Source organism: Girardinichthys multiradiatus, chromosome 20 (genome assembly GCF_021462225.1).
Source record: "Girardinichthys multiradiatus isolate DD_20200921_A chromosome 20, DD_fGirMul_XY1, whole genome shotgun sequence".
NCBI lineage: Eukaryota > Metazoa > Chordata > Actinopteri > Cyprinodontiformes > Goodeidae > Girardinichthys > Girardinichthys multiradiatus.
In genome coordinates this window covers 50,127,076-50,154,530 of record NC_061812.1, presented here as the reverse complement: position 1 = coordinate 50,154,530, position 27,455 = coordinate 50,127,076, and the positions used below count along the sequence as shown (strand labels likewise).

General features: G+C 41.9%; 1 protein-coding gene across 6 annotated transcripts in view; it reads right to left on the bottom strand.

Moving 5' to 3' along the window:
• iqsec1b (IQ motif and Sec7 domain ArfGEF 1b) overlaps positions 1 to 27,455 on the bottom strand; it is a 327,598-nt gene that overhangs the window by 18,379 nt on the left and 281,764 nt on the right. For 5 of the 6 annotated variants that reach the window (XM_047347008.1, XM_047347010.1, XM_047347011.1 and 2 more), the window contains 11 exons: positions 19,634 to 20,895; positions 17,643 to 17,804; positions 14,988 to 15,110; positions 11,987 to 12,153; positions 8,195 to 8,334; positions 7,698 to 7,727; positions 6,168 to 6,293; positions 5,977 to 6,076; positions 3,568 to 3,729; positions 3,290 to 3,466; positions 1,302 to 1,351 (listed from right to left, as the gene is read on the bottom strand). In XM_047347008.1, the coding sequence (XP_047202964.1) occupies positions 1,302 to 1,351; positions 3,290 to 3,466; positions 3,568 to 3,729; positions 5,977 to 6,076; positions 6,168 to 6,293; positions 7,698 to 7,727; positions 8,195 to 8,334; positions 11,987 to 12,153; positions 14,988 to 15,110; positions 17,643 to 17,804; positions 19,634 to 20,895 (2,499 nt within the window). The remainder of the gene's footprint in view (positions 1 to 1,301; positions 1,352 to 3,289; positions 3,467 to 3,567; positions 3,730 to 5,976; positions 6,077 to 6,167; positions 6,294 to 7,697; positions 7,728 to 8,194; positions 8,335 to 11,986; positions 12,154 to 14,987; positions 15,111 to 17,642; positions 17,805 to 19,633; positions 20,896 to 27,455) is intronic. The other variant, XM_047347014.1, reaches the window with a different exon arrangement.

The window sequence follows — 27,455 nt, the reverse complement described above, 5'->3', positions numbered from 1 at the left end:
CACTGAGATTTTATTTTGTCAGCATCACACTGAGTCCAAGTATACCTCGAAATGAACAAATGACTTTACCAGTTGGAAATTTAAGGTTTGGACCAATCCAGCTTTCAGAATTAAATCAGAAAATGTGTGGGTCACTGGAAGAGGGCTGTGGAAAAGAGAGGTCCTCACAATCTGACAGATTTGGAAAACATATTCCAGGTAAGGTGGTCACCAAGTCAAGAAGTGGAAAGCTGATAGACCAGTAAACAAGAATGAAGCAAGAAACCTCATCAGAAGAAGTTCAACACAGTATTAGTCTAGTGGTGTACTCTTGGATGCAGACATGTTCTTGCAGCTTTTTACTTTTTAGATATTTCCTTCTAACAGTTTGATTTGTTTTTCAGATGAGTTGCACAGAACAAATGTTGCATTAAATGTGGAAAATGCAACAATAAATATTAACCAATCAGAAGACTGATTGATCTGCACAGTCTTTCATTAGGCTATGAAGTTGTTGAATGCTGAGGCATGTTGAAGTTGCTCATGGATTGCTGTCTGAATGTATTTCTAACCATCATATAGTTCTGTGGTAAGTTCTTGTAAGGACCGGGTCTAACAGCCATTTAATTACCCTCTGGAATCTATCAAGTTTTCTGTTTCTGAGTTTATAAATGAGTTATCATGGTCTCTTCTTTACATGATAAATCTAAGTGTTAATGAACATATTTTGTGTTATTAATCTAAAGCTATAAATTAACTTTCAACTAAAGTTATGCAATAAAGATGGTAGAGTAAACATAGCAATATTTGTAATGAAATATGCAAATGATGTAAAAACATAGAAAAGAGAGAACATGTTGATGAGCACACAACTTATCAACGCAACTACGCACTTACACATATCCAATATGGAAAGTTGTAAGAGTAAAAGAGTCTAGGCTTGAGGGTTAGTGAGAAGATACAGTGTGTTGGTCACTTGGTCCTGAAAACATACAGCAGCTGCAACTAACAGGGCACAGTCACCTTCCACAGGTGGATTCAAAGGTCTGAGTCTAAGGTCAACAGAGCAGCACAAGGACAGGAGTCTAAACTACAGTTAGTCTAGTCATGCAGTGTGCGACCGAGCTTAATACAACAGCCACAGCATCATTTCCATTCAGCATAATGCATGCACAGTGTTCAGGTGCAGCAAACAAAAAGAGCTGCGAAACAAAAAAGCACACAGCACACAGAAACAATAAATCTAATAAAACCTGGATGTTCTTAGAGAACAACACAAATGCAGACGGAGGACAGCTCGGCAGCAGGTGCTTCCTACTTACTTCCAGATTGCTGTCTAGTGATCCTGCACTGCTGCGTCTCCCACGCTTTCCTGCCCGGAACATGTGACATGACAGATTAGACATGCCTGGTAAAAACATGGAGGTGCACACATCCCTTCTGTCTACAGCGGGAAGATGCAAACACAATTAAGAGCCACATGACTAGCTAAGCAACCGACCTTTGTCGTGCCAGTGGGAAGCTAAAGGTCAGGGAGACAATTTCTGAAAACTAACGCCAGCCATTTGGGGTATTTGAGAAGAAACGGTTTGTTTAGGTGTCAAATGGTGAGTTGAAGCGCTGCTGGCAGGAGACTCTTAACAACAAATAGGCCTGACTGAGCACTGAAGGGAGAGCAGTTAAGCATTTCATTTTCATTAGAGAGAAAGACTCCCAGCTGAGACAGAAAAATGAAACAACCCAGGTTAAGATATTGTTAATTACAGCCCTGAGTGGGATAAATGATACAGTATTAAATTCTTCAATGCTCTCAATGCAACTAAGACTATATTTAGTTATTGATCTTTATCCAGCAAGTAAATGGCTAAAACCTGAAACTGTGATGACAATTTGTATTCTGCTCCCTGAACCAGTACACTGTAGAACCATCTTTGGCTACAGGTCGAGCTGCAGGTCTTTTGGTTTATGTCTCTACCAGCTTTAACATCTACAGGCTGAAATGTTCACAAATTCTACTTTTTAAAACAGTCCAATCTCAGTCAGATTGGATGAAGATAATCTGTCATCCATTTTAATTGTTCCCTGACTCTAGTTGGATTAAGGTCTAGACTTTGACTGGGCCATTCTAACATAAGCATATGTTCTGATCTAAACCATCCCATTGTATCTCTGTTTGTCTGTTTAGGGTGGCTGTCCTGGTGGTGGAGGAACTTCTACACCAGTCCCTAGTCTTCTGCAACCTCTAACAGGGTTTGTTCATTCAATCTTTCCACTAACTCTGACAAGCTTTGCAGTTACTTCTTAAGAACTGCATCCAAACATCATGATGCTGCCACCAACATGTTGTGGTGGGAAATGTGGGGATGCTGTGTTCAGGGTCATGTGCAATGCTTGTTATCAGCCATACATAGTGTTTTGCATGTAGGTCAGAAAGCTGAACGGTACATTTTAGTCTGACCAGAGCACCTTTTGTTGCTCTTCCAAAAAAATCAGGTTTGTAGAATACACGACTAGATGTTGTCCTGGGGACAGGTTGTTCCACCTGAGATGTGGATCTCTGTACCTCCTCTAGAGTTAGCATGGATCTGTTGTCTGCTTCTCTGATGCTCTCCTTGCCTAGTCGGACAGTCATATTGTGGTAGGTTTGTAGCTGTGTAATTACACACAGCTGAAGTCAAATTACTAAAAAGGTGGCTTTTATAGCCAATTGCCTGCCCTGAATTTTATTAATAGGCATAAAATAAACACATTTCCTTCCACATCAGTTATGCACTGCTTAAAGTGGTCTGTCAAATAAAATCCCAATAAATTAGAACTCTGTATAGGGAACATGCAATAGAAAATTCAAAAGCAGGTAACAAAAAGCTCAATCCAGTTTTTTATGCAGCTGTACAATTGTACTGGCGACCATCTGTCTTTGTGCATGGCTTTTCTGCGGTGTTGCATCCTCTGCTGTATAATCTACATGAATGAACTGGAGAATTTTAATCCCTCTTTCTGCTAAGACGCTTGGATTGATCACAGTGACCTACAAAGCAGTATTCCTCCTTCCTGCTAGTGACAGAGTATTAGTAGTGGGTAGCCTCCAACAATGTACACCTAACTGTCTCAGCAATCCCATCAATCTCAATCTCTGTTTCACTGGCTCCTAGACTCTGTACTGACAGTCCGATTGTTGTGGGAACCATCCAAACCATCCTTTTCCCACGTCCAAAGAACTGAAGTGAAAAGTGTCATGCCAGCATCCAGCTTGCTCTTTTCCAGCTAAAAAGCAGAAGAGGATAGGAGACAGGGCACTATCTGACTTTACCTGCATCTGAGAGATCCCGCAGGGAGCTGCTGAGTGCGCTCCTCTTCAGTCCCTCACCAATGGCATAGCTGTCATCTAGGCTGGCTCGGCTCAGGTTGCCATTTCCAGTTTCCTTTTTTAACCCCGAACACTGGGAGATACTGGGCCTCACCACACCCTTCTGTTTCTCAAGCTCAGCTGTGCGTCAAACAAATATGCAACATCAGAGCTTGTTGTTTGGAGCACATATTTAAAATAAACAAAAATATAAAGGGAGACAATAGATAAGTTCTGCTTACACTCTATCCGGTACTTTTCCATCTCTTGGACTTCGGCAATAGATTCTCGCAAATCATCAGTAAATTTTTTGCGATCCTGAGGATTGGGGGCATTGAAATTGATGAGGACCTTGATGTCTGCTCCAGGAATGGCTGAGGTCAGGCGCACGCCATTGGGATAATCTAAAAATAGACAAAACCAAATGTCATGACAAAAGGCTGCTGAAGACAGAGGTAATAGCTGATTCTCCATGGGTCAAACATCTTCATCTATGAAAGGTACATCCTAGCTGTAAGGCTCCTAAATCTAGACATCCATACACACACACACACACACACACACACACACTTATATACACTAACAAACACACAAACACTCACCAGCCAGTTTAATGGTACACCCATTCAAATGCTGGCTAACACAAATAGTGAATCAACCGATCACATGGCAGAAACTCCATGCATATAGATATCTGGATGTTGATAAAGGACTTAAGTAAACTGAGAATTAGAATAGGTGGGACAGTGGATTTAAGTAAATTTCAATGCACCATAGTTGTGCCACATAAGATGGTCTGAGTTAAGGAGAATGGGCTAAAAAGAGAAAATACCTATTGAGTGGCAGTTGTGTGGATGAAAATGATTAGTTAATGTCAGTGGAGAATGGGTGGACTGGTTTCTGAACATAGAAAGGCAATAGTAGCTCCAATAACCACTGGTTACAATCAGCATGCGCTGAATACTCTCTTAGAATGTACAACACATGACAACCTGAAGCAGGTGGGCAGCAGAACCCACCGGGTGCCACTCCTGTCAGCGAAGAACAAAAAACTGAGGCTACAATTCACACTGCCTTACCAAAACTGGATAATACCTTTGCTCAGATGGTAGGGTCAATATTTGGTGTAAACAAAATTAAATCATGGATCCATCCTGCATTGTCTCAACAGTTCAGGGTGTTAGCGGTGGTGTCATGGGGTGGGGCATGGCACAAAGCAAGGACTTTGTATCTTTGTCACGTAATCCATACAGTTATGACATCGCTTGTGTAAGGTTTCAGTTTGGTGGTATGCTTTACATAGACCAGGTCTCCTATGTTGTAACTGTATTGTGGACTTTGCTGAGTACATATCAAGGTCATCAACATATTCCAAGGTTTTTTTTTTACAGTGTATTTGTACTGCCACACCAAGTGTGATTGATGTCTTTCTGAACCTTTATCGACAGCATTAGCGTGAAAAACCAGTCCAAGAATTCTCTTGTCAGATGGGAGAGATGTTCATCCCAGGTTTTCCTATTTTAGTTTTAGTCAACATAGCAGCAAATCACCTGCAAAAGAGTATGATTAAATCATTTCACCTGACCATTTAAATCTGGGTGGTATGGTGTGGTCCTGGTCTTGGAGCGTAGGAGGAGGCCGAGTCTGAAGACTCTAGAGAATGCTATTCCGTCATTGCAACAGAGGTCGCTGAGTTAGTAAAAAAGCTCCCAGGTGGCAGGCGCCAGGTATGTATGAGGGTTTACCTAAGAGGCTGAAGTTTGTGGACAATGTGGAGCTGTCATGATTGGCACACCTCTTTAATGTTGCATGGAGGACTCTGACAGCACAGTTGGAGTGTCAAACTGGCATGGTGGTCCAAAGTTTTTGGAAAAGCTATGAAAGGCGGTGTTCCAAATATTGAGGGATCACACTTCTCAGCCTCCATAGGGAATCTTACTCTGGGGTGTTTGAGAGGAGGCTACGAATGAGGTGGATCCAGCAGGAGTAATGTCGATATGGAACAGTGGACCAGATCTTTACCTTCGTGCAATTGCTGAGGTGGTCATGAGAGTCTGCTTGGCCTTTAAGGACTATCTGATCCTTGTACGTCTAACGCAACAGCTGTGTCTGCATTCTTGGCACAAAGTTGAGCCTGTTCCTTGTGCGTGTTGGACTCTGCCAGGTCTGCCCCTCATCACCAATCCTGTTTGTGGTGTTGATGGAAAGGATCTCAATGTGTAGTTGCAGAGAGTAGGTAAACCAGTTTGGGAACCTCATAGTCTAATCCTTGCTTTAAACAGATGTTGTGGTTCTCTTGGTTTTTTAAAGACACAACCTCCAGCGGGTACTGGTGTGGTTTACAGCTGACTTTGAAGCAGCCAGGATGAGGGTCAGCTCCTGTAAGTCTGACATCAAGCAGTGGAGTTTAAATATCTATGAGTCTTGTTCATGAGTGATGGTGAGTATGCCTGGGTAATGATACTGATCCAATGAGTCCCATTTATAGCACATGATAGGCCATTTTAAAAGAGGGAGCAATTATGCTGGCCTGAAAAAATGGATCATAATAGAAAGTCCATGGTTTCTTGTCTTTAGTGTGGTGACAGTGAAATTGGAACAGAACTGCAACTATACTTCGAAAACAAAATCAAAAATATAAAGATACTTACACTGATTTTCAAATAGCATCACTTGCATGCCGTAGAGTGAGAAGGACTGCCGAAAGCTGTATGTCACAGAATTCTTTTTCTTCTGAAAAATTTTGGTAACCTAAGAAAAAAGAGATGCACCCTGATTAGATTTATTTCAAAGTGTGTCCACCCACAGTCTCACTGTACTGGAAGAGTACTGTTTGCCATACCACTAGCAGGTCATTAAAGAGGAAGATCTCCCTTTGGTGCAGGCCTAGCTTCTGTGGTTTGTTGGGATCAGGTACTTCAAACAGTCTGCAGTAACACACCAGCCTTCTGTGGGGGAGTGATAGCACCTGCACATAATACATAATCATTTTAGAGTCAATTTGCCCCAATGCTATGAAAGATTTTTCCAATTGATACAGACAGAGCATTCCAAAAGTGTTCATACACCTTAAACCTTTTCACATATTTACCGGCTATAACCACAAACTTCAGTGAATTTTACTGGGATTTTATGCAACATACCAATGAAAAGTAGTCCAGAATTTTGAAACTAAAAGATTTATAGATGGTTTCAACATTTTCTTAAATGTGAAATGTTTGCTGTGTGTTGACATTTAGTCAGTAAATCCACCAGTTTCTGCAAAAATTATGATGTCAATGGACGCTTTTAACAAAGCAGTTTCTGTTCAATACAGTTTAATAAAAACAGATTGGTATTTATCAAATGTTTTGCAATGATTCAGAAAAGAATTCTGGTGGTCAGCCACAACTTGGTCTAACATTTGTTAAGTAAAAATGTAATTTAGAGATGGGCTTGTAATTATTTTGCTGAGAATAGTCCAAGCTGGGTTCGATAACAGCATCTTTAGAAGGGGTGGTGACAGAGCGGGTTCGGAGGGACAGATTAATAACCTCCACCATGCAAGACCCAATCAGATCAAACCCTTACAGAGAAAAACAGGTTTGGAGGATATCTACAGGGCTCAAGGGTTTCATGTGTTTTTAGAATTATGTTGATGTACTGATAATTTACAAGTGTGAAGAAAGACTGTAATTAGGAAGAAGATGGAGGACAGGAAAAATATGGAATGTGTGAAACATTAGCCCTGAAATTCCTAATTTTGCTCTCAAGGGATGTCAGAAAGTTGTTACAGCCAGACTTTGAAAAAACAGGTATGAGAGGAGCACAAATAAAAGGTTGTGGAGAAGCTTTAATCAGGGTTGGGTTTGTTAGGAATAACCTTGCTTACTATTACTTATTGATGAGCTTCTACACACAGACCAGAATGATAAAGTATGAATGCTAATGTTTTCACTTTTTTTAGGATAGGATGAGAATCCTCACTGACGCACATTATAAGGAAACATGACCTATAGTTTCACATAAAGTTTAGTGCATTGGGTTGATAATGGAGCACTCTGTAACCGGTCTGTCTACTTCTACATGTACATGAACTTTGATGACATCCTATTCTTAATCTATAAGGCCTGGTTTGTTGATGGAACCAAACATCTTCCACACGGTTTAGGAGTGTGTTCATAGTTAGATGAGAAAACCAGAATTGCAGCCTCCACTCTAATTCCTCCCAAAGGTGTTTAAAAAGGTGGGGGTCAGGACTCTGTGGGAGCCAGTCACATTATACACCTGCAGCCATGGAAGTGACTGGAACACTAGAATTCATTGATCTAGTGTGACCCAATACTGTTGGCATTATAGTGTTTGTACACAGAACAATGAGAGCAATACTTACACAGCCAATACCTTGGTGTAAAGAGCCAATCTGCAGTTGGAAAGATACAATAAAAAGACATTTTAAGGTTAATGAACACATATGGGAATTTCTGTGATAGATGTAAGAAAATAACACAAGTTAATGTTCTACTGATAGTATTGATCAGATTTACAAATCACAGCAAACTTCCCAGTATCTTTTCCAGCTCTTGTTGCTGCTAGAAGGCCATGCTCATGTTAGCATGGCCTTTAGAGCTTACAGTCAAGTTAAAATGTGTATTTCAGTAATTTAGCATGAAGGGTCCAGGCTCTGCAGAACTGATGTGTCACACTTTGAGAAAAATAGCTTCAGATAAAGAATGCTTTTCAGAGAACGCTGGCCATGGATAAGCCAGGAACGCTATGTGGCTGCTCTGGCAGATGTGGTTTTGAACACTGCTGCTCCCTTCACCTCTTGAATGGAGTACAAGATAATATGGTCACACTCTACATGCAGTAGCCCAAAGGCAAACTTACAGGCTTTTTCCCAACTATCAGTTTTTCCACTTTCTGAACCTGGGACACATGATCTTCATTAGTCCTGAGTTCTCGTTTTCGAATCCGCTCATATATCCCCACCAGCATCTCACGGGGAATGTCCTCCCCATCGTCAACCCCTGTCACAGGATGAGGAGGAGGAGAGAGGAAGGTTTAATGATTCTTTAACAGCTTTATGGATGCAAACGAACCCCTGAATTTAAATGAATTCTGCTGTTCTTTTCAATCTCAGAGTGCAAAACGAAAGTTACCTATGTAACTACGGTTCTATGAATCCTGGATGACTGCCAGAGGGTGGTGCTGAAAGCAATGAATGTTCCCTTCGCGCATGCGCAGTTCGAGTAATCATACCAACAGAGTCACACCTGTGACACACCAGATGACCAGAGGCTATATATGCCTTCGTCATCCGAGGCTCTGTTCCTACAGAATCTTGTCGCGGAAGCAAGGATTCTGAGTGACAGAATCTCTGGCGGTCTTTCGGGATTCATAGAACCGTAGTCACATACGTAACTTTTGTTCTATTTCATCCCTACTGACCGCCAGAGGGCGGTGCTGAAAGCACTGAATGACTAATACCAACCATGTTACGAGGAATCCTGAGCACATACCTCACTGAGAGGGTCCAGCGGAGCCTCGCAAAAGAACCTGGCCCAGGGGATGAGGGGCGGCCACATTAACATTGTAGAACCTGGCAAACGTGCTTGGGAAAGAACATGATGCAGCAGCACATATGGCCTCCAGCAGAACCCCCTCTGTTAAGGAATAGCACAGGGGGCAATGAGTTGACTCCTCTGTGGCAAACAGATCCACCTCCGCCTGACCAAAGCGGTCCCAGATCATGTGCACCACATCACAGTGAAGGGACCACTCTCCCGGAGCAGGGGCCTGGCGAAAGAGATAGTCCGCGACCTGATTGCGCTCCCCAGGTAAATACATCGCTCGTAGGGTGGACAGATGAAGAGAGGCCCACTCCAGAAGATCCCTGGACACCCCTAGAAAGCGTGCCGATCTGGTGCCTCACTGATGGTTGATGTGGTAAAAGACAGAGGTGTTGTCTGTTCAAACTAGCACATGCTGTCCCTCTAGGTGGGGCAGAAAGCGCCTGAGAGCCATGTGTACAGCCCGCAACTCCAGCACGTTTATGTGTTCGGAGCGCTCCCGCTGACGCCAGAGACCCTGGACCGCTCTCAAAGGAGCCAGTTGTCCAGATACGGAAGAATCCTGACTCCGGAGGCCTGCAGAGGAGAGAGGGCCGCTTTCAAGCACCGAGTAAACACCCTTGGGGAAAGGGAGATGCCGAAAGGGAGTACCCGGAATTGCCAATGGCGACCCCAATAAGCAAACCTGAGAAAACGGCAATGTTCCGCCGCAATAGGCACACAAAAGTAGGCGTCCGTCAGATCTATTGACGTAAACCAGTCTCCCTTCGCAACAGCCTGAAGAACTTCTGACGAAGCACCCTCAGGAACTGATTGAGTCCCCTCAGATCTACAATGGGGCAAAAACTGCCTGTTTCTTTGGCATGACAAAGTACATCGAATAATAGCCCCTGGGTTGCCGCAGAAGGTCTACAGCCTCGATTGCACCCTTGGCCAGGAGGGCGGAAAGCTCCTGGTCCAGTGCTTGGGATCTTACCGGGTCGGCGATACCGGTCAATTTGACCCGGCGTGAAAAGGGGGGCCGCCGTTGGAACTGTAGCCTGAAACCATGGGTCAAAGTGGCAACCACCCACGGATCCACAGTATGAGCAGCCCAGAAACTGAGCTGCTGATGGGAAAAATGTCCCGACGGCCGACTCGGTGGCATCATCTTCGACCCCCACTGCCCCTGGGAGCCCTGGGGTGGGGGCGACCAGGATTACCGGGTCTGTCTAACTGGGCGGCGGACTGGCTGACTAAAGTCCCTGCCGGGTCTCTGCCGCACCTCTCGATGATAGAAAGCCACAGATCTATCACCAGGCTTAGGTGGCAGCCGAGCACTTGGGCTAACGGAAGGACGGCTCGAGCGCTGAGGAGGGGGCATACTCCTGCGGAGGCCAGAAAGCTGCTGGCTAGTCTGGCGCGCCTGAACAGTTCGCTCCAGCGCCTCCACAGCTGCTGATCCAAACAACTCCCCCGGCACGACTGGAACACCCCTGAGGGTCCGACGGCATGCTTCGGTCAGAGGAGACTGCACCAGCCAGACCTGTCAACGAGCTTGGACGAGAAAAGACATGACACGGCCGAGCTCTCTGGTCATCAGAGCAAAGGCCTGCAATGCTGTGTCGCTAAACCCAACTACCGCAGTTGCACCACCAGCGTCCTGAAGGGATGCAGAGAGGGCAAACATGAAATGTGCCATGGAATTGCCAAGGCGGCCAGGTCTTGCTCCTGCATTGTATGCTTTACACAGGAGATCATCTGTCACACGACATTGAGTACGTGGGCATCAGACATCAGGATGTAGGGCTTCATCTGGTGACACGATCAGTGAAGTAACAGCGGGTTCAACTGCTGGCATACGGTCCAGGCCTGCCTTGACTGACTCGTGCATGGCAGCCAACACTCGGCCATCTATGGAGAGACGTGACAACGCTCTTGGGTCCCGCCAACAGGCGTGCAACTCCCTCAGGTATTCCTCTGACGGAGGGACAGGAAAGGGAGTAGGAGCCCGTCCACGCCTGACAAAGGCACTTCCGGAAGCAGACACCTCTCCTATCGGGAGTTCCAGCTGCAGCTGCCTCAAGGCCATACACATGACCTCCCGCATAGAGCCGTCACTAGGCTCACTGACTGCACTTTGCGAAGAAAATGAGCCAGTCTCAGAGGCTTGGGAGGACTGCACCTCCTCCTCATCTCTATATTGAGAGGCCAACGCGGCCAGAGACAAAACATCCTCCTCCACAGACAAATCAGGCATGGGTGGGGAAGAGAGCCCAGCGGTTGGAGGTGAGGCATCAGAATGACGCATTTGCAACAACGACTTCATCTCTGCCAACTCTGTCGACAACTGCTCAACCCTTGTGGCCAGGCCCTGGTCAGACTTGGTTCGCTTCCTCTGGGGCACAGATAATGTGGTCTCACCATGGAGCTTTGAACGTCTGAGGGGGGCCACGTGCCCAGAGGGCAGGAGGTCAGCATCATCCTGAGGGCACAACTGGGCCAACCGAGCCACTCTCAACCTCAACGCACGGGGCATGGGAACGTTCACTGCTTTCAGCACCGATGTCTGGCGGTCAGTAGGGATGAAATAGAACTGTCCTTCAGGCCTCTCAAATGAAAAGTAAGTCTCTAAAAGTTCATATTGTCCTTTATTTTAAAGCCTAATCAACAGGAAAAAATTTTGCCATGCTGTACCTCCTTACTGCTAAGACCTGTGAAATCTCTATACTCTGTTCATTGTGACTAAAAAGTGCTTCGCTGGAAAAGAGAGGCATGAAAAAACAAAATAGCTTATTGATATCAAGGTAAAACTGATCTACGTAAAACTCAGACATGCACACATTTGAAAAAGGATTACTGCTTCCTAGATTATTTTATGTTACAACCACCAACTTAAGTGCTTTTTATGTGATAAACAACACAGTAGTGCATAACAGTAAAATGGGTACATAAAATACAATTCTAATACAAAATGTAATAGTTTTTGGCTTTAATGTGGCAAAAGGCACAAGTCAAGATAAGACTTAAGGTTACGGTGAGTTTACTGTTGAAGAATGATTCCTATTAGGTAGGACACTGATTTTGTGACAGTGAGCTGGAAGCTGTGAGTGGAGAGGAAGCAAAGCACCTCGAAGGTTTTTTACAAAGTCCTCCAGTTTCATCTTCCTCTCAGGCTTCACGTTGGGGCTGTACATGTCAGTGTTGAGGAGGATGATGGCAAAAGCGAGGATGAAGATGGTGTCCGGGTTCCTGAATTGTCGCACTACACCAGGATTGCAGATGCAGTAGCGCTGGCTAGGTATGAGTAACAGAAACACACACAGAGAAAGGCAAAATGTTTTCAAATGCCAAGTAATCACAGAGAAGTCCCAACCCAGCATCTGTATGCATGAAAGAATAATGACTATCACAATGTTTGATAGGGTGGGACTGAGTCAGACCTGATGATGTTCCGACATTTAATTATTTCGGTTGAGATTAAGACTAAATCTGACTCTAATGAACATTTTGTAGCAGGTGGTTCTGTTTTTAATAAAAATTTAGCCGCTTTTCAGCTGTTTTACTGAGGGTCCCATATGAATTTAAGCCCAGTTCTACAATGCCATGCTGTAAAGTAGTGTTTAAATTGATCCACAAGAGTTAGTGTTTAGACTCTTTAAAGTTGACATGTTGATTTACCCGTTTTGATCTGAGTCTCATTCCTTAAATTTAGAAAGTAGAACTTGTTTTTTCCTTGGTAAAGTGTGGGGGACCACCATTTTGACAAGAGACAGAATGTGGAGCTAAGAATTTTGTGCAATTACTTTGATTTAATACTTTTTATAGACTTCACATTGAAGAACAAAAAACCCCCACAAATGACCAGGTTTTTGTGTAATTATAGTGTAAAGTAACAAGTGGTTTGTTTAAATTTGTAAAATGCCACATGACTATAAAAGTCAAACTTTTTGATTAATTTAAAGCTAACCTGGTTATAGGGTAAAGTTTCTGGTGTATTTCAGGAATGCTTAACAATTTAATCTCATCCTGCTTAAAAGGGAATGTTAATGTTATAGTTTTACACAGAATTTATTTGCACCTTTTGGTTGTAAATAATTATTTTTGTCTTGTAACAACAAGCCTTCCATTGTTCTGTAACCAGAGAATTATGTTATTTTAGTCAGCTGCAATACACATTTATTAAGTATTTTGAGGCAAGGTTTGGTATTTTCTATCTTTATCTTTTGCCATTATTGACTCACTTTTGGTTTGTATTTCGGATTGAAGAGGAGTCCCATAGACTCACACTGAAACCACTTCAGTCCACATTCCTAACCTGTTTACTCAGTGTTTCCGGGACCAGAACTAAACTAGGTGAGGCATCATTTAGTTTCTCTGCTCCTCAGCTCTGGAACAAACTCTCTGAAAAATGTATATGAAACTGGTGGTGCCTTTAAAGTAGGACAGAAAACATTTTTATTGATTGCAGCTTTTTGTCAAAGAATCTAACAAATGAAACATTTGACACATTTCTCTTTTATGCTTTTAAGAGTTGTATTTTAACATGGGTTTCTTTAATGCAATGTTGTTATGCTTTGTTGCTTCCTTTCTGTCTTTCCTTTGATGTCCTTTAAAGCACTGTGGATTGGCTTGTGTATGAATGGTGGTATATAACTAAACTTGCCTTGCCTTTGGAGTAATGTTGGTAAGTCAGCCACTCCTGGTACTGTTCACCACTGTTCCATGTTTTCTCTATTAGTGGACAATGTCTCTCATAACACTTTGTTGGTAGGTGCAGTTTTGTTTAGCCGAATGACATCCATGTTTCTGTGTGAAGTCAGGATGATTGAGCCTGTCAGCTGTATCAATTTACCAGACCAGCTATGGCTAAACGGTCCACTTCACCTCCACCAAGAACATGGTAAACATCTGGATTATGCATCAGACTGTCAGCCCTGTCTTTCAGTGTTTGACTCTGTCTCTCCCTGACATAGCTACTTGCTGAGCTACTACTACAACTAACTGTATGTGCTCTTTCATCCTATAGACTTGAATACTGGCTCAGAGCTCCTCTGCTTAGCTGTGTTTTTCTCTTAGATGAAGCTAATGGAGCTACTATTGCCATAAATGTATTTTACTTCTCTTCAACTCCTGGATCAGTGCTTCTGTGTTTTTGTGTTTATGGTCTGTCGTCTCAAACCCCCAGTTGTGGCAGATGGCCGCTCACACTGAGCCTGGTTGTGGCTCTGCAGGAGGTTTCTTCCTGTTAAAGGGGAGTTTTACATTTTAACTGTGACCTGAGCACAGCCCAAGCCCCACCGAGCTGCTTGTACCTCCATACATGTGGAAGCTCAGCTGTTGCTGTGAGGAGCAGCAATGCAAATGCTCCCACAGAAAAACATTTTATGTCAAAAAGTTGAGTTAAATTTGGAGCTAATTAACCACTGATCTGGCAAGCTCAAAAACAGAGGTAGCCAAAAAGATCATGTTACAATCCTGACTTCTGATGGAAATCGGTTGGAACTACAAGTGCAGTTCTGTGGAAACAGAGCTGGTTGATACTAGTCAGAAGAGAAGCTGCCAAAAAACCTGCTATTACCATAAAGTACACCACATTCAGAAAATAATTCAATTCAAAGTATCGCCAGTGGAAGTGACATATGTCATGACATTCTCTGCAAATAACATATCAGTTTAATCTATCAGTACATCCAACAGCCAACAAATAGGCCATTTTTGTGATGGAATCAGGACCGGGCTTCAGAGAGGTAGTTTTCCTGGACAGCAGTGCTTAGTGAGGCTGAAATGTCCTTTCTCACAGCTGATCTAGGTGAATTATCTTAGGTTAGAGATAGGGAAAGTAAATGAGGTGTGAATAATACCCAAAAGCAGGGAATATTTTCCTCAGCATTTCTCTGAGAGGTTAAGTGTTGGAATGAAAGTAAGCGGTGACCTTTAAGCGTTTTTTCTGTGTTACAGAACAATGGTGTTTGAAATGGGGCTAAAAGCTAGTTTGTTATATTTATAAATCATAACTGTACTGAAATATTATTTCTAGTTTTTAACCACTGTATTATTCCTTACCGTAGGCTTTCCTGAGCTGGTAAGAGACATTCGTTTGTCCCCTACGTCTTACAGATGTTTCTTACCTGTACGCCTCTATCAGCCGCTCAACCTTCTGTGCCTCTCCCTGCACTCTGATATGTGCCTGGAATTTTCGAAGCCCTTCATCCAGCTCCATCCCAGAGAAGTCCATTTCATCTACCACACAACTGGAAAAAAGAGACACAGATAAAATGATCAGTAATAACAACTGTCTGTAAAACTTTATCTTCAAGCTTTTTCTAGAGATGCACTGTAGAATCGGCTTGTCACTCGATTGGTAATAATTAGTGATTGCCTGGTCACAAACTAAATTTCCAATATTTTTCCAACCCCAGTTAAGCACTACCAGGCATCCAAACAGCACTCTTCAGTGTGAAAGACATTACTGAAGGAAGAAGACACAGCTGTCTTCTGGATCAGTGAGGTGTTTGAAAATGAAGTCAGGGGGACACAGATGTTCTACAAAGAAAATTCTATTTTCTAGATGCATGTCAGCTGTTTGTTCAGGCTGCTACGACAGGAAGTAAGTCACCCAAATCACAGGAAGCTGATCAGGTTACATCAGTTTTCTGTTTTATCCTTTTGAAGAATCTGATTCTGTCATTGAATATGCTGGACTTTAGGCAGTCTTTAGGGACATCTCACAGATGAGGTACGGGTCCACTAATGCTTTATATATTCATAGACTGATTTACAGTTTACAGTTAGTACTGTTCAGTCTGCTGAATGCTGAAGACGACTTAAACACCTTATTACTGTCATACAGCTCTGCTGTTAAAGCAGAGAAAGATAAAATGATCACCACTTTAATTGTTTTATTCATGCATTTTGAAATGAGTGAAATTCTGTCTACCAGCAGAGCTGTGTAACACAGATGGCTCTTTCTCACAAATACTGTGATGTCACCTTTGCTTCTAATATAAATAATTAGCTAAAGAATGCTGCTTAAGAATCCACATGCATAACACTCCCAAAGTATTGGGTCACCCCCGAATCATTGAATTCAGGTCTTCCAATCACTTCCATGACCACAAGTGTGTAAAATCTAGCACCCAGGCATGCACACTGCTGCTACTAACATTAGTGAAAGAACGGGTCCCTCCCAGGAGCTCAGTGAATTCCAGTATGGTACCATGAGAGGATGCCACTTGTGAAAAAGTCCATTGGTTCAATTCCTTGCTACTATATTCCACTTTCAAATGTTTATGGTCCTATAACAAAAAGGAAGCAACTAGGAGCAATTGCAACTGTGGCAGGCCATGTAAAACCACAGAGTTCAGAGGTCACCATCAGATTAGCTCAAGAATAGTGCCTAGAGGGCTTCATGAAATAGGTTTCCAAGGCCCAGCAACAGCATCCAGGACTTCCATCACTAAGAACAATCCAAAGGTTCAGATGCAGTGGAGTAAAGCATCCCACCACTGGACTCTAGAGCAGTGGACACATGTTCCCTGGAGAGGTAAATCATGCGTCTCTCTGTCTGGCAATCCAACAGACCAGTCTGAGTCTGGAAGCTGCTAGGGGAACAGCACTTCCCTGACTGCATTATGTCCAGTATAATGTTTGGTGGAGGGAGTATTATGGTCTGGGGCTGTTTTACAAGAGTTCTGCTCAGTCATTCCAGTGAGGAAGTCTCAATGTGTTTCCAGATGGTCTCTTCTGGTTCCATCGCTAAACAGCAGTCCACAAGGCAAGGTCCAAAAAGACATGGATGAGAGGGTTTGGAGCGGAAGAACCTGACTGGCCTGAATAGAGTCCTGACCTCAACCTTTTAGAACATCTTTGGGATGAATTAGAGCAGAGACAATAACTCAGGCCTCTTGTCCAGCACGAATAGTCAGTCAGATACACTCCTAAACCTTCTCTGAAGGGCTGAGGCTGTTGTGCTGAAAAACATTATATAAAGCCTATGGATTCATAATAAGATATTACTGAAGATCATCTGTGTGCCATTGCAGATGAGGGAATAATTTGTATTTAGAAGAAATGAATAAATGATTTAACAGTTTAACACCAATCAGCAAAATTATCTTGTGAGACAGCACATATTAGGCCTCCATTATTAATCATAGTTTGATTTTATTTTGCAATAAAGGTTTTATGAAACACTTTCACTTTGGATTTGTATAGAAAGTATTAAACATATTTTATTATTTCTAAATGTTAAAAAGAAATCAGAATCAGCAGCTGAATTAATGATTGTGACTCTCCTAACTCAGACTATTTGCTTTAATATCTTACAGGTGGAGATTATTTCTGAATAAGTTCTTTAGATGTGTCTGTCAAGCTTTCATCATAAGTGTCTTCTGGTCAGTCAGCTGTGATAGAGCTGCTGTGTAATGATTCATACAGAAAGTATGCATTCAGAAGCATCCTGTAAAGGTAATGCTTAAATAATGCAAAAGATCTCCAGCTGAAGATCTTCTCCTCTTCCTGTTCTTCCTAAAAAGAAACTGGGTGTTTATCTGAGCATCACACCAATTTCCTGAGTACATTTGATTTCTGGTTATTTCCTGCATTTCACTGATGTCTCAACCTTATCTGCAGTTAGAACTGCATCTGTATACATGAAAATATCTGTATTCATGTTCGTGGAAGACAACACAAAGTTCTGTGTGAGGAAATATAATACAAAACAAATCAAAAGACTGAACCGAGGTATTTGGACAAACAGAAACGGACCAAAATGAATCACTCACTCAAGAACATCTCGGTTGAATTGCTTCTGTCGGTTACCAAGGAACTCGCCAATCATCTGCCTACTCAAGCCTTTCCTCTGGAGAAGGAAGTGGGCAACTCCCACTGGAGTGTCGGGAACAAAGTTCCGTTCCATCAGGTACTGGATGCCTTTTTCTGGTTTCCTAGAGAGACCAGAAAGAGAAAAAAGAGCAAGAAAGACAAAAAAGTAGTGAGAACACAACCTGAATATGTGATTATTCCAGTGTACTTCTGCCCCGGGCCAAATGGAATGGGATGAGGACTGAGAGTGGACAAGAAGGAGCTACTTCTGTTTGAAGTGTTGCTCACACATGATTAAAGGGAACTTAAAGGCCGGCTCTGAAAGACACCAAATCCACAATCATCTATGATTAAACAGAATCAGCCAAGCCCCAATGTACTGCTTAACATAAAGTGGAGCAGAATGAGATCAGGGTTGAGCTTGTAGCTGGGTTTCATTCAAGCTCACTGCATTTAGCAGACACGCTGTGCTTTTTCACAACAAAATTTAACAAAGCTTTTGCAGATCAATCCAGGACAGAACCATCTCAGAACATTTAATCTTGATTTTAGCTGAACACTAGCTCAGATGAACAACACTAACACTGCAGTGTCATTTTTAACTTCACAGAAATAAGCTGCTAAAGAAAAGAATAAACACCACAGATTCAAAGCTTGTAGCTGCACCTTAATTAGTTCAGAATTGTTCTGTTGAATAACTCAGCTGTCCTAAACAAATCTGTCATGTCCATGTAAGCTCTTAGAGTTCTCACAAGCAATTAAGCCATGGCTCCTCTATTGAGGAGCTGGATGGGATGCCAGTAGGTCCACAATTGTACCTCTGTAAGGTGATTCCATCACTGGGGGATGGGAGCACCGTTGGTGACTAAGCACACCTTAGTGAGCCCAGATGCTGACAGATAACTCACTCACCCTCTTACAGGTGTTCCGGGGTAAAAGCAGCGTGGTCTTAAATTAAAGAAAGTTCATATCAACACCATCCATAGGTTTAAAAGGATGGCGACAAAGGGACTCTAACACCAGAGTGAGGTTCCATACCAGTGGCTTAGAGATCGTGACCCCCTCGTGAATGGACACACCAGAGGTGCTGCCCTCAGGCTTGCTGATTATCCTCCATGTTTCCTTCTCTCCTCTAGAATCTAAAGACAACGTCTTTTGGTTAAAGCTGGGATCTTAACCTCAGCATACACAAAAGGGACCTAGTTGACATTTTCCTCAACACTGCTTCTCTATTCTGGCTTTTGTGTTTGAAAAAAAGCAACAATAAATAAAATATTCCAAATACTATCTGTTGCACACATATAAAATACTAAACCTCACCCAGGTTTTACAGAATAATTTGTTATATCTCGTTCTATCATATAAAGTCAATTAGAATATGGTTTAGACAAGGCTCGTTTTTCAGATTAAAAGCACACTTTGAAAATAACAACCATTAAGCAGGTATTATACATATTCCTTATTAAGCCCATGTTTCTGTATTATCTGTAATATTCTAATCTTAAATTTGTTTTCATTAATTAATCTATAAAATGTGTTTTATTTAGAGAATTCATTTACTGAAATTAATTAACTTTTCAATAATATTTAAATTTATTATACATGACCTGTATTCTCATATTATCTCTGCAGCCCTTCTTACTTTCATGCACACACAAGCATGATAGTGAACATAATGGAGGGATTTTTGTCTTAGGACACTTTAAAAAGAGGCAAGGATTGTGATCAAAATCCCTTCATTAGATGAAAGAAGGCCACTCTACTTGTGAGCCACATATTGGCATATTAGGTAAGAAGCAGAATAGGTTTTATTGTTTACTTATTTAGAACATCTTTTAATAAAAACAGGGTGTACTTAACTGTTTTACTATGGCTGTCTGTATTAAACTGCTCATAGGTCTCATATGTTTGAATTCTGTGTTGTTAAGTGGTTTTAGTGGGGTGCACATACTTGTTGAAGAGATTTAGGCCAATGCGGTAGTGTCTCTTGCGAATGATGTCATTGCTAAATGCCGGCGAGTCCCAGCTGTTCCGAGTTTCCTTGTGGTACGTCTGTTTGCTGAGTGTCTGCTCTCTCAGGCTGTCTCTGGATGAGGACTCGGAGCTGCAGTTGATGGTGTCGTTGGAGTTTGATGTGCTGTTGATGCTGTCGTTGTCACCATCAGAGAAATCAGACTCTGACTTACTCTGACGGTTGGCTGTACCGTTGATGGCCAGATGGGCTTCCAGCTGCCGCGGACGGTGACGGGGGGCTTCTTCTTCCCTGGAAGGTCCCCGAGGCGGCAGGCTATGGCTGATGTGTTTTGGGCTGCTCTGCTGGTTGCTGAGGCTCCTTTCATAAGCGTTCTGTCTCTTTAAGGAGCTTCGGTCAGACCGATCGCTAAGCTCCACAGAGCTGTCACTGGGAGGCTCTATAGTTAGTAAGGGTAGGTGGTCCACTCGCAGACCCTGTTCTTGGCATTCTAAGGAAGGTGTGCTGCGACAGCTGGTATCTGTGTCCCCTTTTTCATCCTTGTGAGCAAGCAACCAGTAGTCCTGGGAGGAATTGAGGGAACGCTGGCGTAGGTCTAACTCTGTGCTGGAGGGCCGGTCTACAGACTGAGACATAGTCAGAGGGGGCGATAGTTCTTCTTCATCAATGTAAAGGGTCACATCACTGTAAGATGCCGTCATCTCATCTAGTTTGCGGTGCTCTGCAGCACTGTGGGAGGATTTCACTTGGCAGCTGAGCTCTCTGTCCATATCTGGGTGTCCTCTGCCCTGCTCTAATGGACTGTCTTCCCCGTGTAGACTGCGACAGTTCAACGCATCATCAATGGATTCAGCTAGAGACTTGACCTGCCTGGAGAAGGCATCTTCCAGTTCTGTGATGGCATCTGTGAAGTCACTCTGTGTGCTTGGTGTCTTAATTTGTACACCTCTCTCCCCGCCATGTTCTGACTGAACCAATGCACCTATTTTGGTGCCTTCATCTGATAAAGAGACCTGCTTTCCCTCAAAGTAGGAGCTGTGGACTTTTTCAGGTCCTTCAAAGGAAAGCTGCATTCTCATATTGGACAGAACAATCCGCCTGGACATACGGTTTTCAGACATAGAACTTCGAAGACGCTCAAAGTTCTTATTCATTTGGTACTGACGGAAGGCTGTTTGAATGGTACGTGCGGCGTGCCGGGTTATGAAACGCCCGCCATATTTGCGCTCTAGCATCTCCACCTGCAAAGAGAAAGAGGAAAGTTGTCAGTCAGGTCTATTGTGTATTCTACTGGGACCAAGCCTTGTATTTAGTCTTACCACCCAGGTCTCGAGTCGAGTCCAAAGTCAAGGCATACAAGTCTTGAGTCAAAGTCCCAAACCTTTAATTCCGATTCAAAATACAAGTAATTTGGCCATGTATGTAAGTTAATCAGAGCAATGATTTGCCAAGTTTTGAATTATTTTAAAAGGTGCTTTTGGTTGCCAGAACAACCAGCAAGACTTTTTACAATTAATTTTAATCAAAGCAAAGCAGTCAGTAAATTCAGAAAATAAAGAGGAAACTGATCCATAAACAAAAAAATGGATTTCTATGCAAATAAATGTCCATGTTAACCAACTGCAACAGTAAACAGATGCTTTTACAATATTCCATGTTTAAAATCAGATGTGCTGCTACCTGCCAGCTTAGACTTGGTTTGTGGTTCAGGCTTAAAGCTCAGAGGCTTGTGGTCCACACATTGGAACCTATGACTTTTCAGGCTCCATGATTAAATTACAGAGCACAAGCAGATGTTATCATTAAACATACATCAGTTCCTTTATTAGCTTTGATTCATACCACATATGTTCTTCTCTTTGATCACCTTCTAATCTATCCAAGCAAATTAAATGGTATTTTTTCTCAACACTTTTCAAGTCAAAGGGTTCAAGTCCAAGTAAAATCATGAGACATTGGTGTAAGAGTCTAGTCCAAAGTCTTTTCTTAAAGATTTGTTTTGTGGCACTAGTGCCCTTTATTTTGTCATTTTTCTTTGAAAGTAGGCATACAAGAAATAGGGTGAAGACAGGGGAAGAGATGTAGCACAGGCCGCCGTGGCTCGAACCAGGGGAAAGCTGCCTGTCTACATGGGCTGTTCACTCTATCATTTCATCAAGTCAAGTCTAAAGTTGTAAAATTTATGACTTGAGTCTGACTCACATGACACGAGTACACACCTCTGGTAAGCAGTAACATCAAAAGTAAAACCTTATATACACATTTAAAACCCTGAAAGAATGGTTTAACATGAACTTAATGAAGTAAGCATGATTTCAATTTGCATTTTAGTTTACCCCAATCAGTCAGTGAAAACATTAAGTGACTATCAAAAAGACACAGACAATAACCCATGGATGTATTAAACAGTATAACCAGAACCTGACAGAGATTTATAGTGTCCTGATTTTGGGCTTGTGTGAAGCTGGATGGATGTGTTGTGCAATTCTCCAACATGTGGAGGTGAACTCCATAAAAGACAGAGGAGGATGGCATGATGCAACTATGAGGTAAACTATGTATACATTTATTTCGAGTTTGACCACATGGTGTATTCAGGGGTAATTATGTTGAGGGACGAATGTTTCATAGTATTAGTCAATGAAAACACAAACTAAATAAAACCTCACTCAAAGATAACACTGGTGGTGTCTATATTAGTGGTGAGATGTCATTACAAATCATATCTAATTACTTAGAGGGTTTCTAATTAACCAACTGTGATTAATCACATATTTGTAAAATAGCTAGGTTTGAAACAATAATAAAGGTTTTTATATTCCATGTTTTGGTTAATCATTGAATCAATAGATATCTCTGATGTGAAAAACAATAACAACAATATTCATAGACAAACCAATATCCTTGCTGCACAAATCTGGATGTATTTACATTTGCGAAGAATAAGAAAGGAAGCAGTTCTTGAGTTGCCGTTTGTGTTGACAGAGTCGGCTCACACAAACGTCTCAGCAAGCTAACGTACAACCATTGGGTACAAAAACAGCCTCCACGTCTTTAAAACCCCTCAGTTTTAAAAGCAGTCTCCAGATCGTTGAAAACACAAATTATAGGCAAAGGTTCTTCAAAACATTGAAAACACTCGGAGGCCACTTCTGTAACTGAGTGTTTTCAAGGCTTATAAAACAGTTTTAAAAGAGCCTCCACCTCATCAAAGCATCCGATTATTAAAACAGCCTCCAACCCTTTGAAAACACTCAGTTATGAGAAAAGGTTCTTCAAAATTTGTATTAGTTATAAAAACAACTTCTACCTTACTGAAAGCACACTGTTTTAAAAGCAGCCTCCAGCTCTTTAAAAGCACTCAGAATGGGGAGTCCTTAGTGGCAAATGGCCTGCACTTGTACAGCGCTTTATCAAGTCAGAGGATTCCAAAACACTTTACACTACAGTCATCCACCCATTCATACACACATTCACACACTGACAGTGGTGAGCTACATTGTAGCAACACCATAGAAGTGAGGCTGCCATACAATCGGCGCCACTAGGCTCTCTGACAACCACCAGCAGGCACCAACACACGTCTTGTCCTAGGACACAATGACTAATTGAACCAGGAACTTACCGGTTACAAGACGAACCCCTACCATCTGAGCCACTGTCGCCCTGATAATAATAATAAATCCTTTTTTTTATTTCTCATTGCAGTTGTACAATCCAGTAAGTTTGTCATCTGCTTTTAACCCATGCCGTAGGGAGCAGTGGCAGCTGTGCAGCACCCAGAGAGCATTTCAGGCCTAAGGGTCTTGCTCAGAGACCCAAAGTGGCAGTCTGTGGGATTTGAACCAGGTATTTGCAGCATTCTCAGAACGCAAGCACGCTGCTCTAACCACTTAAAACACAACTTAAAATTTCTGAAATCATTTCATATTTGAAAAGACAAAAATGGAACGTTTACTTTCTTTTTTTGACACATTTGGTGCCGCATCACATGGACCACTCAGACATGAAATTATTTGATGCTATGCTTACATTCTTTAAAGCACACTTTGTGATTTGAGAAATAAAAACAGGACCTCTTAGTTTTCCCAAAAATATTTTTTGAATCCTCTGTTTTGAATCTGAAGGTGTGTATCAGGTTGTCTTGTGGGCAGCATGTCTCGGTGAACTCCTAGAAAATAGTGAACTGAATTAAGAGTAGAATTTATTTAAGTGCTTTTATTTATAGCTTATTTAAAAAAGAAGGATCATTTCCACTGAAACATTAAATAGGCGGGGCGACATGGATAGTACAGCCTTACATGATGTTTCCTTGGCTAGGTGACATTTTGAAAGATTTAAAGTTTCAGGTTCATTACACTCCAGCAGACCCAAGCAGATGATATGTCTAACTGAATCACAAGGGACCTTGCCTGACAGTTTACCTATTACTATAACGGCCAAAATAGCTCAAGAAGCAGCATCGTGGAAATAGACACTGGTGTAAATTGCACCCTCCTTGCTGCTGTCCAATAAAATGACATGTGATTTAGCCATTATGTAGTTCTAGTCCATGGTTGCCTCCTCTATTACTGCTTTTCCTGTAACAATCTGGTCCTTGTTTCTCACCTATGGATTCATGGTGTAAAATGTTTCTCTGCTTTATATGACAAGGCAGCTGGACACACTTGTCCAAAGGAACGTGACAGCAACACGCTACCACTGTCACTGCTTCACTTGAACTCCCAGCATGCTTTTCTCACCAATGCAGCTGTAGAAGAAGGCAAGACTAGACTAATTTGATCTCAGTGCCACACGGAGCTTCAGCCTGTCAGCAGCTTGTAGAGAGACATGATAAAATGACCTTTGGATAATTAACTCTGTGTAATGAGGGTGTCATGAATACTGTCTAAATATTATGTATGGTTAATTTATAGCTTTGGCAGCTTGATGTCACATTAAACAAATGAGCCAGAGAGAATTTGGTAAAATGTGATTATTTGACAGTGAATGCACACGGGATCCCACTGTTTTCCTCCAGGTCTCATGTTGGGTTGGAGTTGTGTTGGACCACATTGCAGAGTGCAGTGAGGAAGTGGCATAGAGAGTCTTTTCAAATTTATTATAATAATGAAGCTTCCACTTACACAATGCTGTGATGGAAACAGACAAGATTCAGAAACTTGGAAGGAACACACTAAGGAATAGATGGGTAGCAAGCAGTAGGATCTAGTGGCGAGAACAGAAAATCAGAGAGTATAAATGCTGAGGGAGGTGGAGAATGGACCAATGAACTAAGGGAGTCAATCCACCCCCAGTCGGTCGTGGCAGATGGCCGCTCACACTGAGCCTGGTTCTGCTGGAGGTTTCTTCCTGTTAAAAGGGAGTTTTTCCTCTCCGCTGTCGCTACATGCATGCTCAGTATGAGGGATTGCTGCAAAGTCAACGCCAGTGACTGTCCACTGTCTCTACATGCTCATCCAGAAGGAGTGAATGCTGCAAGTCACTGACTGGATGCAATCTGCTGGGTTTCCTTAGATAGAAAAACTTTTTATCCAATTTGAATAAAAAGCTAACTCCGACTGCACTGTTCAATTGTTAGGATTAATTGGAATGTATGGACCTGACTGTTGTGAAGTGCCTTGAGACAACATGTGTTGTGAATTGGCGCTATATAAATAAAACTGAATTGAATTGAATTGAATCAGGGAGAGAACCGGGTGCAGCTGGTGTGGAAACTGAAGGTAACTCAGAGAAAGTGTCTGATTAGAACTGATGAACAGGGAGTGCAGGGAGGTAACAGAAAACATCTAAGTGAACTGAAATAAGTTAACAATGAGGCTACTAAAAATAGCAGGAAAAGGGAGAAAAACAGATCTATAAGAGAACACAAACTAAAACATCCAACCAGGGAAGTAACAAACACCTAAACAACAGAATGAATCTAACAAACCTAATTGAACTGAAATAAAGCAAGTGCAGAACATGGCAGGGAAGAGAAAGTGAACAGAACTCAAAACCATAAACACAGGCAGATTAGGTTGAGCCAAGTGTATTTGTGCACACACACAACCAGTACTGGTTAAGGAGTGGGAGGCATCGGTTATTCTTGCTTCAATTATAATTGGATTGAATTAAGACAAATTTATTCCTGGGCACTGGTCCATTTATTTGTCCACATTTATGTTACAACCGGAGCCATCCAGTTCAAGTTTTTTGCCTAAAAGAGCTTACCATACTCAAAGTGTGTTTTTGTAACAGGGGTATTACTCTGTAAACATTTCCACATTTTGTCACATTGCAACAAGAAACTTTACTGGGATTTTTTAGTGTTATAGACCAACACATAGCAGCACAAAACAATGAGAAGGAAGTTCTGAAGCCCAACCACCAGTACTGGGGGCGGAATTTAACTTTTGTTCTCTTCTACTTTCATTACTGCAAGTTCCATTAGTTAAACTAAAACATATGTGGTATCCACAGAAATAGTAGAGTCTTGGCTAAAAGCTGATACACCATTTCTACAAACACCAAAAATTGTTAAAACTACAGGCAGTTGATTCAGAAAATAAACAAACTCCACAAAATGACGTAACCGCGAAATTTGCTGTTCACCACACGGCTTCTACACACACAACCAGCATGTCTGCTGTAAGCAGAGAGCTCACAGCTTCCAAAAAATACATTTTGTTGACAATCCCACCAGGTTTAACTCAACCATCAGCAAAGAAAGGCCAGAATTATCACTCCCATTTGAAAAACACAATTATTAACATAATGCTTGTTTAGATAGAGTATGTTAATTCTCAGAAGAATTCAGTTAGATTTGCACGTTATTTTGAGCTCAAACTTCACAAAACCCTTTTGGGCTTAAGAGGTTAAATAAAAGATGGCTTTAAATTTTTCTTTACACAAACATCTGAAAACTGTGGCGTGAATTTATATTCATCCTTCTCCTCCTTTTGAAAAACAGCTCAGCCAAAGTCAGATTGGATGGAGGGCGTCTTTGAACATCAGTTAGATGTCTAGAAGTCCAGATTTAGGTCTGGACTTTGATTAGGCCATTCTAGCACATGAATCTGATTTTATCGAAACCATTAAATTATATCCTTGGTTGTATGTCTAGGCTGGCTGCTCTGCTGTAGGGCGAAGCTCCGCCCTAGTCTCAGGTCTTCATCATCATTTTGCTTCCAGTTCCAAATTATATGCTACTTTGTGTTTGTCTATCACATATAAAGCCAGTAAAATACATTTAGGATTGCGGTTATAACTGGACAAACTAGGGAAAAGTTCAGGGGAAGTTAATACTTTTCAGTAATTTTAAAATCTTTGGTAAAGTTTGACCTATTGACATGTTAAACACAAATAAAAAGTAAATAGCAAATATGGACAGAGAGGCTACTCAGCTGAACAACATGAATTAATAGTTTGACTGCATGTGTAAAACATTTTGACATGTTTAACGTAGTGAGACGGCTGTGCCACCCAAAGCTTTGGTTCTTCTCCTTTATTAGCCAATGTCAAACTCTTGTGATCAATGAAAAGTCAGAGGTGGAAACATATGATTGCTTTGATAAAACAACTTGGTAGTTTAATCCTAACTAGAAAATCTGAACATTTAAATCCAATCATTTGAGGGTGAGCATAAAGAAGAACAATAAGACCTTCTGAGTATAAATGGAAGAAGAGATTTAAACCACTGAAGTCAAAATGTGTCTGCAGAGGGTTGCTCAGCACCATCCATCTTTTCTCTTTTAGAGCATTGATGACAAGTCAATGTTGGATAAGTCAACAGGGTCCACATTGGTGTCAATTTATTGGT